We start from the raw sequence: 15,475 nt of genomic DNA, 5'->3' as shown, positions 1-15,475 counted from the left end.
CAGGGCCGGATTAACCATAGGGCTAACTGGGCTACAGCCCAGGGGCCTATGGCATCCAGGGGGCCCTTGAAAGTGCTCAGCAGCAGTATTGATCGGTCGGGGGCGCCCCCAGCCTGATCAGTGCTGCTGAGCACTTTCCCTGCAGTCTTTCCCCGGCACGCTGTAGTCTCCTTACTGAGGAGATCTCGTGATTCTCACTCTCACGAGATCTCCTCAGTAAAGAGTGTACAGTGTGCCGGGGAAGGAGGAGAAGGAGGTAAGTGCCGGGGGGTGGGGGGGCGGCTCGGATCACCGGGGAGGGTCGGCTCGGATCATGGGGGTGGCCCTCACGGGGGAGTGGAGGCCCCCTTAGCCCAGGGGCCTCCATTCCCTTAATCCGGGCCTGCCCATATGGCTGGTTTTACATCACCTCTGGCAATGAAACATCAACTTTTCCATCAGTATCGCAGTGAATTGAACACACCGCAAGTGTCCTTTGCAACCTGCCCATGTAGTGCCAGAAGAATGAAGCACAGTGACGTGAAGACCACCACTAGTCTCTTCACCATATCAACATTATTTGAAAATTTTGACAGCCAGGTGGGGGCAGCTGTAATACTTTGCAATAATGAAAAATGTTGGATGGTATTGCCCACATCTGTCAGGACTGGCTATTATAATAGGACTCTGGTGGGCTCCAAGAGCCGGGTGGTTAGTAAAGAGCCGGATGGAGCACCCGGATCTAGATGCTGGGGAGAACTCTGCATATTCCAGGCTCAGACAAAGCAATGTAAAATTCAGGATCAGTACTCAAGCAAAAACATTTAAGGAACCAATGAAAGTGTGATATTGACTGCGCAGTTTAAAACAGCCCTGTTTTACTCAATGTGATGCCCACAAGTCCACACAAAACAAAAAAAAAAAAAAGATATTTTTAAATTATATTTCACATTACTTTTATACAACACAATCACAGTTTAATAAAAACATCCCCAAAAAACACACAAACCCAAACTTGCCAGCTATTTGGAGAAATGACCATCACTGACCGAGGCAATATATTACTAACTGAGAGTTCTAAAAAGAACAATCTTAAGATAGTTTAGTAGATCATGCACTTGTACTTATTTAAGGCTACTAGTCCCTCTAACTATTACACTATTTTCATTCATGGTTTCAAAACCTTAGCTCCCATTTTACTGGGCTAGTTTAAACAATATTTCCATACAGAGCTACTGAAGAGTCTGTTTAATAGACAGCCCTGGCTATCGATAGAGGAAACAGTCATGCTGTAAGGAAATCCTGAAGAACATTTTGATTCTGGAGAATGCAATCTCTACCTAGTAAAGCACAATTTCCATATCAATCAGCATGTATTTGTAGATAAGCCCCATAAATACCACTGGTATCTACAGCCAAATCAGGGAGTAAGTCTTAACTTAATCGCTCCAAACAACCATTCTAACATTCATTATGTCCTCAACATTCATTCCTCTGACTTTTGGCAATCTCTATAGGAACCTATGGAATCTGAAATATTTTCGACATCAGCAATGTACTGAATCTCAACTCACCCCATGGCGGACCTACAAACCATTCAGCCCAGTCACCTTTTTTGCACAATGTAAGGACAGTAACTGCAGTCAATAATGTGACAAGCTTATAAACTCAGAGTAACAGGCATTTCTGTACAGGAATTACCTGTGGGGTTATACTGCCTGCGGTCTAAAGATTATCACTTATTTACTTTACTATACAAAATTATTTCTACTTACATACTGCAATCTTGACTGCCACCTGCAGGCAGCAACAAGTCCATGTTGAAAATAAGGAGAAAACCAGTTGTCTACTGATAGTATGAATGCACAAACAAAGTCCTGTGAACTGGAGTGCCTCATTAAAGTCAAACAAACAACATACGGACATATTTGAAATAGTGGCAGGTTAAAGTTATTCAGTTTATTTTCGGTTACAAATGGCTCGATACATTGGGGTTTAAGAATACATACAAAACTTCAAAAGTGTACATGAACATTTACCTTACACACCATTTTATGTGTCCACAACTTTCTTTAAATAGCCAGTTCAGTAACGTTTGATAATGATTTGAAAAGCGGCAAAGGAAATGACTATCGTATGCATATTCTTACTTTACCAAAATCTTAGTGAAGGTTGCAAAATATAGCTGCCAGTTACACAGACACAGGCTCACAGCTCTCACCATGTCATGTGAATGCAGAGGGAGTAGGGGGAGAATCTTACAGTACAGAGAGCATTCCAAAGCCTCTCTGCTCACATGTGCCAAATACCAACATTCTACTCATACATAGCCTTCCACAGTGATTAATGTAAAATGATGCTTAAACAGTGTTTGGATGTGGATGCTAACACTATGCCCAGGATGAACAATGTTGTTGAACAATTAACCCGGATACTGTAAAACCTATTTCTTCTCTACTATCTGTAGTAGCTTGCAGACAATAGTCTGAGATCTATACAGCACACTGCACTGCTGTAATTCCCAGAGAAGTCCAAATGTTTATATTTATTTGTACATTTATCAGACTTTAGAACCGGAAAATCGAAGAATTAAAACAATGTTTTTGGCAAATCTTCAGTAGGAAGTTTTAATCATGTAAGTTGATCATTAAATGTGAATGAAATATGAAAAATATGACTATTTTCAAAATTGTATGTGGCAGTCTCGACTCCAAAAGTTATATATATTTTATCATGTCCATCCAACATCCTATACATCTTGGATACAAGCTCCTTTACATCTGGTTGATCTGGTTGATGTTGGACATGGCTGTAACATGCACCTGCAGTATGGAATGGATACTACCTTGCTGTTAGAATACAACAGTGTGCAGCATGAAGAGAATCTAGTTTCCTGGTCGCCCACCTGGTAACGAGTGTATGCCCAAATGTATATAAAGCCAGGTGGCTGTTCTTGGTAAATAGGCTTCCCCATGCTTTATATCGCAGGAGGCCAGCAGTGAGGACTACCCACCTGCAAAAGACTACCGGCTGGGGGCTTTGGTAAATATGGAGAAGCCCTAAAACCTGCAATAAAAAAAAATCCCCTTTTTGGAGTATTTAGAGCTTCTCCACCTTTAACAAATAGACCCCTAAGTGAGTACTTACTTTAACAATAATGATTGTTGACATTTTAGAAGAAAAAAAATGTTTGCATATACCCAACTGAAGCAGGACAGCCCCAGAACCCTAGTGCTTTCATGAACCATCCTTCTAATGGGGATGAATCACTAATCCCTGTGTCAAGCCTTGGAGCAATTTTTGTATAATCGCCCTTTATAAGCATTCAATGACGTGTTATCAGTGTCATGCCAACAATGCTTATACAAATCAGTAGAGAAGATATCATTTATTTACATAGCGAATTAATTTAATCCTAATGCCTTGTAAACGACCATGAAGAGTCATTTATATTTATTTAAACATAGACAGGCTTCCAATTCAACACATTTTTATGTCAGCACCTGAAACACCCAAGATGACAGATTATTGCACTGTCTGAGCACCCAGGAATATTACAGTATGTATGGTCACTGTGCGAGACATAACTGACTGTCAGGATTACATTTGGAGATGTCATAGAAGTGGTGCGGGCATATTCCCCACACATTTGTTCAATCTTGTAATGAAAGCAGTTAGCCAACAGGTCAACACTTTGCATTGTAACTCTGTTAAAATTACAGTCTATGCCCAATACAATAATTTTCTAGCAAAAAGGATGATTATTAAGGTTTGTTGCAAAGATTCATGACAAAGTCCTGAAACAAAAATTAGCTATGAACAGTGATGACAAAGTGTAAAGGAATCATTGCTTAGCAGAATGAACTCACAAATTTGAAGGCAAAGCTCTAAAATGTGCACTATACTATGAGCAAACTGTGTGCACACACGCACACACACACACACACACACACACACACACACACACACACCATTATCTACTAATAAATAGCTAAATGAACTCTTACTGGTGACCGGCGTTGCATTGTTAGGGGTGTCTGCTCGCAGGTACTGCGTTGTCTGGGTAGAGGGCTGAGAAAGTCCCTGGGAGCTGCCGCTGTCGCTCATACTACAAACAGAAAAGAACAAATCATCATCTTTACTTAATGCATTAATCCAATAGCTCAATAAATCTATATATAATGACGTCAAGCACACTGAATAAGTAGAAGATTATAAATGGAAGCTATAAAACAGATTTTCATTTGCATCATATTTTTTGCATTTCACACTCCCTAACATGCTGTTATCCGTTTCATTGAATGAAGATCCCAAATGCAAATAAGTGAACAAGCACCTAAGATATGCTTAGTATTTAACTTATAATGCTTATTTTGTATTATTTGAATGTGACCTTCTAAAATATAACCCAACTCATTACTGCTCTAATCCTATGTAAGGTACTGTGGACACAAGCCACCAACTGATAAAGCAGTTTACAGCCCACGCGAAACCTACACACAGTGGAAGCATCCATGTTATGGGCTGGACTAATATTAATGAGAACATAATTTATCAACTCACTAGGAAACCGTGACCTCACTAATGCACCATACGCAAGATAAAAGAGGTGAACGGATGGACTTCACTGTAACGAGCATTGGGTGGCTTCCTTTAGTAAACAGCTGCACTTTAATGTACATCACGTCAAGTATAAATAATGAACCTCAAAAGGCTTTAACTGGAGAATATCAGATATCTGTAACTGGCCACTATTGGTAACTTGGCTCTCCGGGCATAAAATCCTGAAACCACCTGAACACACACATGCTGTATTATTGATGCAGCCATGGCAGCTATCCAGCAAACCAAACAGTTATGTATTTCTGCAGACATTTTACCAACATGCAAGTAAATAAGGATGTGCAGCAGCAAAACCAAGAGAATACTGGGCATATATTACTAGCCTGGGCAATTGAGATTTAATGACCAAATATATTTGCCTGTAATTCTCCCTTGATGACCTTTGCTCACCTTCAATAACCACACGTACAAGCATTAAACTGCAAATCAGCTGTTCTAAGAACAGGGTGCCACTGGCTATGAGACACTCTAGAGGACAAACCATTACCTGTCATCAAGTTCCAATCGCTTCATGCTGTGAAGGTGCAGCACAGCCAGTATGATGGCCACCAAGAAGATAACTGCACAGCAAACGCCAACACTGATATAGAATACACGGGTGGAGGTGGTAGGGGCTACATTTACAGGATCAACTGAAAGAACAAGGTGGGGGGAAATAAAAATGTAGAGTTAAAAAAAAAACAACCAAAAAAAACCCCAAAAACAATAAATCAGCAGATAGGTTGGTAGGTTGAAACGTTCTCAAATGATCTCAGCTACAATAAATTATACACAGAAACATAGTAGGGACAGGGGATGAACCGACATTGTGCTATACATTAGTCAACAGGTGTCAAACCATTGTTCAACCTGATCCTGAGTTTTGGGATTTCAGCTTTACAAATGTTTACATGAATTACAAATTATTAAGCAAATGTCTTCCACATTTAATGTATCACAGAAAAGAATAATCTCTATTATTCAGACCTTTTACTGCGTTTAGAACTTGTAGTTACAGCTGTAGAAGAGGACGAGTGCCAGTGAATAGTGCCTTTTATTGCAGCTATAGGGCCATCTTCACCATCTGTTTTATACTATGTTATGTCACCTGACTAGCGTGATCCCCTTCATGTACTATGCTATATAGAGGATAGGTCATTTTAAGTTATAGAAGACTTACAGTGAATTCTTGTGTTGTTTCTGTCTACAGATATTGGGGGTTTCACTTCTTGCTCAACCTCTGTGGAAAGAAGCAGTAGTTAGATCTAGGTAACACAGAATACATGTACAGCAAGAGACTAAAGCAATGAGGTGGCCAATGTCATTCACTTCATCCCAAAACCCCACATTGTGTGTTACAATGCAGACTGACTACTACACCAAAGTAAAGTGTCTGGTTCCAAGTGACAGAACAGCTGTCATGCAGGAGTCTGTCAGCCGGGCTACAGTATAAGACAACGCTCTAGCCGGTGATTTGTTTCATATCTCACAGACCAGCCTGTCTAATGACAATTATGACCCATCCATTTTTATCATACCACCACCAGGCAAATAGCTATATTTATATGCCCACATTTTAAAAGAAAATCCACTTAAATGTGAAGCTATGAACCATGAAGATAAAACACTTTGCTCAATGTTAATCTGACTTTCTTCTTCAACTCTGTTAGAAAGTGAATTATTATCATTCCCATTCATTACAAACCGTTACAACTTCTCTCAAATCTTTATGGCAATGTCCTGATATTGGCCCTATCCTTGTGTATGAATCAAACAGCATTTCTGCAGAGCAGGTCTGCCTAGCTGTCAGTCACTGCCTGCAGGTTTACATGGGCAGCACCTCTAGCCTATGTCAGAGGAGTGATAGAGAGCATGTGGACACATTACCCCATCCATTTATTTTATGTGTATTAGTCAGCTCAGCAATACACCTATAGTCTTTACTAAATATTAATGTAAAATTGCGGATTTACTTGCACTATAAGGAACAACTATAGTACAGGGACAGAGAAGACTATACTAACATTTTACTTCATTTCCTATACACACCTAACAACCAGTCTCAGATTGACAAGATGGCAGTGTTCCCACACATATTGTGGTATGAGGAGAGTGTTCACCAAGACCTGGCGCAGACAGACAACACCCACAAAAGGATCTCACACCCATCATAAACCGTTAAAGTTTTCTGGATCTGAACAGTTATTTATTGTTTAGTCAACAGGTTGTGCCCCAGTTATCTTAACCTATATTCCACATTGACATTCACAAGATATACACTGCTAGTGGTAGCCCCTAAACACATAAGGAAAACCCTGCATGCATCAACTTTCAAATACTAATGAAATATCTCCAATTCATTATGGATGGATTACTATCTTGACAGGCAAGACATTTTTTTGCTTGAAATACACCTCCTGTTATATTATTAGTAATGAAGCTTTCTGAATGCCAAGAACATGAGTTATTTGCTTGGTTAAATAAGAACCAAAAATGCCAACCATGTAATTCATAACTGTGCACTTAAATCTCCTGTGGAATGTAGACTACTCTGGTGCCACAAAATATATTTCGTAAATGTTAACCCCTTGACGACTAGAGGTACATTTTATAGCTCTACCACTAGTCAAGGCCATAACATATCTGAAATGCATCAGGAATAATCAAAAAGGGAATTTCCACTTTACATATGAAGTTTAGGCAATCCGCTTAGGATAGGCAGAGCTTGCGGCTAAATGTAAGTGCCGAGACTGCTACAAAGAGGCCAAGGTAACCTCACGGCTAGGGCTCCGAGTGCGTTATAGGCAATTACTGCAACGAAAACTAATCTCTTGCTCACACCTCATAGAAAAATAAAATAAGCGAAGATCCTGACCCACATCATCAAGCTGCAATGGATGCGCAAGGTTACTATGGAACTCTGTGGCTGATTGAATAGGCAAATAAATGGCAGGGTTCCCAAATCAGGACCCCACCAAATAAATATTGGCAATTCGGGGTTTAGCAAAAATCTTATTTAAAGTGGAAAACCCTCATTTTATTTATTTATTTTTTTACTATATACAGAAACAAAACTGTGCATTCACATGTTATGTGGATGAATAGTTTAATACATTTGTAAATAAACATGAAAAAGAATTGTGATCTAGTTTATCCACCCTGTGAGGAAGATGAGGAGATGACAAGCACAGTAGCTGTATGGAGAAATCATCTGAATCAGAATGCCATCACCAACTCCATGAAGTATCCAGATGACTGACATAGGACTGTCTGCAGTTCCCTTTATTAGCCGTCTGTACTAAAAATGATGGTTTCGCCCATAAAGAAGCATAATCGTTAAACTTGCTCTGGGCCACTTGCTGAGTGTTTTTTCCCACTTTAGTTAGTGCCCAATACTAACAATGCCACTTACTTAGATTAGGACGGTATACACTGAAGCACAGTTGAAAACTGCTTGCCCTCAAGTGGGGAAAGTGTAATACAAAGTTATAGTAGAATACAGATTGCTCTTATTTGTCTTATCATGTAATGACCAACCAACCTGGGATCACACACAGGATATCATATTACCCCAATAAGAAATATAAATAGGAGATATTATATCTGCTATCTAAGTTTTATAGGGTCATATGATCATATAATGATAATGAATTTGCCTTAAAACGACAGAAACCCAGAAAGCACTGACTATTATAAATAATTAAGTGGAAATATATTGATATTAACTCTAATACATTTAAAGGAGACTATATACTGAGTAATATGATAAAATGCCACTTGTTAGATGCTTATCTAGCAAGCTTTTTTTTTTTAGAAAGCATAAACACTTCACTCCACACATTTTTATACTCCGCTAACCACCTTCAAAAATTCTTATTTCGATGTTCTGACCTAATTTTTTCCGAATGAACTGAATAAAGATATTTTTATATCCTTTGGTCTGTAACAAAGAATCTTTGTTGTTATGATGCACATATCTAACTATTTTAATTCTCTGCAATACACAAGAAAGCATTTTGTGAGAAATCCTCACAAACATGGAGAGAACAGAGTTGCGAGTCGAGTCAGCAATGCTAACCACTCTGCCACAGTGCTGGCTAATTTAATATTGAATGACAAGCTAGATACAATTACTTCCAGCATCCCTGGAGCTCTTAGTGCAGGCTGGCAAGAGATCAGATTTGTAAATCTTTATTGCTTTTGCCCAATCTGCCTATCACTAAGAGGATGTTCCAGTGACATCACAATTTTCCTTTCGAACCACATAAATACAGTGTTCTGTTCTAATGATTAAAATCTCAAACTTGGGGCTGGGAACCAAACAAAATAGTTCCAGGCCACACAAAGATGGCGCAACTGCGATTGTAATAGAGGTTTATAAATGTCCATTCAGAAAAACAGAATTCCCAGAATTGACGTTTATAAAATATAAAAAAAGTGGTTAATCAAGTCCTCCCATTCCTCAATCTCAAGCAACAAGAAAACAAAGGATGATGAATATGTAGGAACTTGTTTCAGTATGTACATGAGCTGAAGTGTAGTTTCTACAGAACATGCAAATTAAACATCCTGGGGACATTTTGTACAGAATTATTAAAAACAAAACTTGGAGTGATTTCATAATTCCGATTACAGAATTCTCAACTCCACGTTCTTTTCTCCACCAACATAAAACGTCTCCCACCAGTGTCCTAAGTTTGAATTAAGACGGGTAACCTGGGCCAGTGTCGATATGACAGAGCCCCCATACCATCACACTTACTCCTGTAGCACATTTTCCTCCGTTTGAAATTAAGGACTGTGATGTTTTTGGCAGAGCTGATTGTTATGTTGAGCTGCATGACTAACGTGACCTCGGCATCCATTTTCCCAGAGCAGAATAGATCAACTCTGAACACTGCCAAGAAAAAGAAAAGGCTGTTAATGTCATTTTTAATGGTCTATTTAGTGGGAATCCATACATTCTTTCTGCTACAATTTAACCTGGGCAAATGTTCTGGCAATTAGAAAATACGTGAAAACAGACCAGATTTGGTTTCCAAAAGAGGAAGAACACTGGCATTGTGTGAGCACTGACTGATTGGTACACGACATCGTCACTTACAGTAACTCAGCTAATACTGCACAGGCTGCCCTTGCTCCCTACTGGAGGTTTTAGAATTGTGCAGCGCTAGCTACATTTGGGACTTCAACATGCAAATTATAAGCAATCTGGCTAAAAATCACACATCATCCACAGACATGTCCACAGTTTTCCCAATTTTAGGCTGTGTACACAAACGGGCGTTTATCCATTTGCCATCTATTCCGTTCTTTGACAAGTGACAGACCTGCATAAAGATCAGTTATAAAAAGAGGAGGGGAGTGGGGGGGGATTATTATTATTTCATTTGATATAGATTGTAATTCTTTACATATTAGTATGTGGAAGCTGTAACCCCGATCCACAGACATGATCACCAATAGTGGCATCAATGACTAACTTATCAGACAGCATGTCTGAAAATACCAAGCATCTCTCCGTTCCTCAACTCTTTATTGCTATGCTGATTTACAGACAGACAATGCTATACATATATGGACATAATTAACCTTTTTTTAAATGCATTTTAAATTCACTTTCAAGCTTATTTGTGCTCTGTGGTCTTTAAATAAAACAAAAATAATTTAAAAAAAAATAAAATGGAAAAAACATGTCTAAATTAGTTTTCACCTCACTTTGCATATCAAATATGATCGGATACTGATTTTAATGTTTTGCATATGATAAATAACTAATGAAAAGTGCATTAAAACCCCAGATGTGAACGAGCCTCATAACAGAGTTTGAAACAATACTAAAAATACATCAAAATAACATTTTTGCAGCTGAAAACACAATTTTTTTTTATTTCATAAATATGCACTTACTCATGGTAGACTTATCTGGGGATTTAGTGTGAAGTCAATGACAGTTTTTTTCAGCATAATCTGCCTTCAGTGGATATAGAATATTAAGTATAGGAAATCAAACAGTGCACTAGATGTCTGTAAAACATGTTAACTGCAACAATTTATATTGCCACTAGGTGTCACTGCAGCAAGATGTCTCACCCTACAAGCCTAAGAATCAAATTTATGTGAAATTGTATATGGACAGCAATTTCTGTGTCACCTTAATCAGTGATTGGTTGTGAATATATTCAGTTTTGGTTATATGAAACAGAAAATGCTTAACACCAATTCACCTGATAAGGAGCGGGGAACATCCCCTTGCATGGAGATATTGGTCTGTGGTGTGTCCATTGCTACAGGATTGTCCACATGAAACCCTAGTTTGTATTCCACCTGTAGAAGAACAATGTTGTGAGAAACACAAAGTAGCACGAGACAGACACATTCAAAACACAACATCTGACATTAATGGCAAACTCCCATGCACATATAGAAGATTTGGCACTTAAGATAAACTACTAAAATGCCTCTCCCTTCTCTAGGATGAGATGCTACGCCTCTCAAAATGCCTCCACTGGAAAGATACAGTGTAAAATAATAATAAAAAGAAAGTGTTTTGTGGCCTAATTAGTGACACACTAGTTAGTATGTGGGAAATCATGTCACAGATAAAGAGACTTGGCATGCCAAATGCATAGCAAGATTGAAATGTAGGTAACATTCATTGTACATTTCAGCAGATGAAAACATACCCTAGACTTATCAGGAAGCAGACCTGAGGGACAGATTAATGAATATAGGTATGTAAGCAATTCTGAACAAACCCATATTCTATGGGCCCTACAAAGTTTCATTAACAAGAGGAAGCCATTCTTGGTCAGTAGAGGGCGCCTGGTCACCACTATTACACTTACCAATACTAGTATTATATCCAATAAGCCAATTCTGAGAGCATAAGTTAGATTTTAATAGTCGTTTGAGCATTCCCATCTCAAATGCTCTGCATATTATTAGTCAAAGAGAAGACAGAACAGGAAGTAAACAAGCTATTAATAGTCAGTCAACGCACCTTGAATTTAGAATGCCAGCTGAAATGCAGGCTGCTTGTCTCGGTGGGAATGAGCAGGTTAAAGGAGAGAGCATAGTGATTTATAACATCGTTCCTGACATAATACAGTTCTGCATCCAGACCTAGACAAGGGGAAAAACATATGTCATTTAGAAGTGATGGAAGAACACTACTATATGAATACCTTCTAGATTATCTCCAATATAATGTATGGTAGAAATGTAATCAATTTCACAGAACGTTTGAATAAGCCCTGAAGATGAGTAAAAACATAAAAATGCCACTTTAGGAGCATTTTTGTTATACATTTTTGTGTGTTTTTCATATGCTTTAACCAATACATTTTATTGTACTGGTAGCATACATAAATGAATGGAGTGATCCTCATAGAATTTTAAATGGTATTACAATTTTAGAACTGAATGGTGGAAAAGGGGACAAATTACTTATTTGAACTGGCTCTTCATGCATTTATTAAAATGTTGTAAGTGCAACCAAAGCAGTCAGGGGTGAATGAGTCCTCAGGAAAAAAAAGCCCAAACAGTAGGTTTATAAATACTTTTAAGTTTCAATACACAGAAACAACTTTGTTAACCAATCTGTATTTGCTATACTGCTGACTAGAAGCCATATAAAGAGAAGGTATGTACAACCGAACAGAGGATTAGTGAATGGGAACCTCACATGGGGAGAATGCAGTCTTTCCACTGGCCAAGTATCTTTCTCCCAGGTCACTAGCTTCTGTACAATGTGCTTATACACATATAAAACGTCACAACAGGTGGGTTCATGAAGACACAGAAGTGAAGAAATTCGGAGCCAAAGCTAAAACACCAAGGGCTAGATTTACTAAACTGCGGATTTGAAGAAGTGGAGATGTTGCCTATAGCAACCAATCAGCTTCTAGCTGTCATTTTGTAGAATGTACTAAATAAGTGATAACTAGAATCTGATTGGTTGCTATATGCAACATCTCCACTTTTTCAAACCCGCAGTTTAGTAAATATGGCTCAATTCGAATATGGCTTAAAATGAATGTCATATCGACTTAATTCCCAGAACCCATTGCTTTCTTCTGGTGCGTCAGCAATATGTTTTACCTGGGTTTTGCAGTCACAAGACACAAAACACAACACCACCCTCAACCAGTGATGTTCCTACAGTAGCATCCATGTTATTTTAATAGTACAGCCATCTCTAACTCCTTCAGAGCTGTGGAGGGACAGAGGAACCTGGAGAGGAGACTTGTTACTGGTCAGATGAACCACTCTCGTTTACATTTACTGCCCAGAGTAAAACCACTAGATAAGAATAAAATAAAAATCAATCCCAATTCAAACATCTCGGACAAACAAAAAAAAAAATAAAAAAAAAATATGTATAAATAAATTTCTAGATGAGGCTGTTTGTAGATTGTTATTTAAATATTTAAAATGCAAATAAGGAGGACTTCTCTTTAATGGTCATTTTCTAGACGTTCTTGTCTAATCAGGACTTTCCACCATTTGTACAGTGCGTCCCATGCTATAGAGCACACATAAAACCATCTTCCCATGCCGCACTGAGCTCTTAGTCACATAGTTAATGAGACACTGACAAGCTTCTCTCTTCAATAATACTCAGAGTCAATCATTCACATCTGTTTTATGCATTAAAACAAGTAAGCTTAATTCATACTCTGCTGCCTCCCCTAGAAGCTGGGGAGGAGGATTTACACTCAAAAAGAAACCTTGGGACTAATTGTTCCAATTACAGAAAGCATTTAATCCCCAGGAGCACTGTTTGCTGGCACCATTACAACACCAGGGTGGCATTGTTCAATAAACTACCTGAGGGTTTGGGAGGCTTAAACTCGCTCTTTAACTCATTAATCCAGGCACAGCATTACCAGGCCTTTATCTGTGTTGTGGCTGTCACCAAACTCCTTTACTGAGGTTATCCATGCTGTGTCAGATGTTGGAGCAGGAATGTAAATATATGCAAGTGCCTCAATCTGACCCCAAGTAAAAGGTTAGAGATTAGACCAGTGTCACAGCAAGAGAGTCACCGTCTCCCTCAGAGCAGACACACTGACAGTTACATCCATGGGCATGGAGTGACACACACAGCAACATACATATTCCCAAACAGTCATCTTCTCTAAATGACAATACCCCATAGTACAACTACAACCATGCCTATTGTATGGACAAGGCACCTTTTCAACTATTCATTCAGATAGAAAGAAACCAGAACACTGATGTTTATAACCATGTATTGACAGCACATAAGGCGATCGTAATTCACAGGCACAATCAGAATGGCTTACTGACTAACACACACACACGGGCCATTAAGTCAGGTCACTAGTAAATGGATATGTATTCCTGTGACCGTATTTTCACTGTAAACACACATCTCTGTGCTTAGGCAACAGGTACACTTTCCTTCATACACATAGATGTAAGAGGGCTAAAGTGTAGTCATTGTTTTGGAGATAAGCCTCTGTCCTTCGCTATAATTAACAGCAGACAATGCCAGATCTGTGGACAGTATTTGCCCATGGTCTATTGAACTCAGCTTTTTATTTATTGAAATATGATCTCAACATTACCCCTCCTTCCTGTGTTGTTCAGGAGGGAGGGGGAATAGGGTAAACAACCAGAAATGAGAAATGGCCTACTTGTTAAGGAATTATGCTTCAATCAAAGCACCTACGCTGCTCCTTTGCACACTAGTAAAGAAATGAGCCCAGGCAGTAACAAACAGAGGTGACAGCCTGTGGTGACGAGTCTATACATAGCTACAGAGATGAAAGGTGTTTTCAAATGAATAGAATTCAGCAAAATATCTCACTTTCAAAGGCTCACCTGGCAGAGCGCCAGGTCCCATTAAATGTAGTGTTTATTATTTCTACAGTTTGCCCACAAACCTTTATCAGCTCACATTTGTTAACACGGCAATGACGGACTACTTTTTTTTCTTTTTCTTAAATTAACAAAATGTGCCTGGGGACCCTGGTTCATATGACTTGCCTCCTAATAAAGAACATGACATATCGCCCCCTGCGTGGGGGTCCCCCATGTGTTCCTCATTGTGCGATTTCCCCTCTTTTCTTTTTTCTGTACCCCATATATTTTTGAAAAGTTTCAATAAAAATATTGACAAAATGAATATGACATATCGGCTGTTCAGTACTAATGACACAGTAAACCTTTATCTGCTAGTGACTGAAGCCTTGACCTGCTCCCTGTAGTACCAGTTACCGGTCTACAATGAGACCGCACAGTATACAGAGTTACTGGCATCAGGTAACAAGGCATGAACAAGCTTCTACATTCCATCTACTACTACTACACCAAGCATCTAGAGACTCACTGAGCAATGCCTGGCACCGATGCCAAGGTCTACTTTAATAAAACAATCACTGATATGGGGAGGCAAGAAAGCCTAACAAATTTTCTCAAAGGTTTTCTGAAATATCGCTGCCATAAAAATAAGTGTAAGCAGCATGTACAAGTGCGCTATTTCTACCTTAACTCAGAATGGGAAGAAAAAACATGTCTTTCACATCATAACGACTGTGGATTAAATAAACTAAATAGGATGCAGCGTTCTCCTTTAACAATCACATGCATAAATGAATTGGGTGTCACAGAATGCGTTACATAATATTTAATGGAAGTAATAAGTGCAAATAAATGACCCACGGACTGCTTAACTAAGCATATTACCTTCTCCTTTCATCTAATAAAGACAAAGAACACAAATCTATGCCATTTTTTAGTTCACTTAACATGACTGAATTTTGTGTATGGAGACAAGCACTTGGTCAGCAAGCTGTCAAAGTTACATGCTCCGTAAATCAGACCCTTAGTCAGAACCAAACATCTGTCACAACAGGAACAAAAA

At 38.8% G+C, this 15,475-nt stretch overlaps 1 protein-coding gene across 2 annotated transcripts in view; it reads right to left on the bottom strand.

The window, feature by feature from the left end:
- RYK (receptor like tyrosine kinase) overlaps positions 1-15,475 on the bottom strand; it is a 90,294-nt gene that overhangs the window by 44,140 nt on the left and 30,679 nt on the right. For both annotated transcript variants that reach the window (XM_075201578.1, XM_075201577.1), the window contains exons 2-7: positions 11,585-11,706; positions 10,809-10,908; positions 9,344-9,478; positions 5,762-5,821; positions 5,090-5,234; positions 3,987-4,087 (exon numbers count right to left, since the gene is read on the bottom strand). In XM_075201578.1, coding sequence (XP_075057679.1) covers positions 3,987-4,087; positions 5,090-5,234; positions 5,762-5,821; positions 9,344-9,478; positions 10,809-10,908; positions 11,585-11,706 — 663 coding nt within the window. The remainder of the gene's footprint in view (positions 1-3,986; positions 4,088-5,089; positions 5,235-5,761; positions 5,822-9,343; positions 9,479-10,808; positions 10,909-11,584; positions 11,707-15,475) is intronic.

The sequence above is a fragment of the Mixophyes fleayi genome, chromosome 3, assembly GCF_038048845.1.
Source record: "Mixophyes fleayi isolate aMixFle1 chromosome 3, aMixFle1.hap1, whole genome shotgun sequence".
Taxonomy (NCBI): Eukaryota; Metazoa; Chordata; class Amphibia; order Anura; family Limnodynastidae; genus Mixophyes; species Mixophyes fleayi.
The sequence above is the reverse complement of the archived record's forward strand: the minus strand, read 5'-3'. Positions and strand labels throughout refer to the sequence as shown.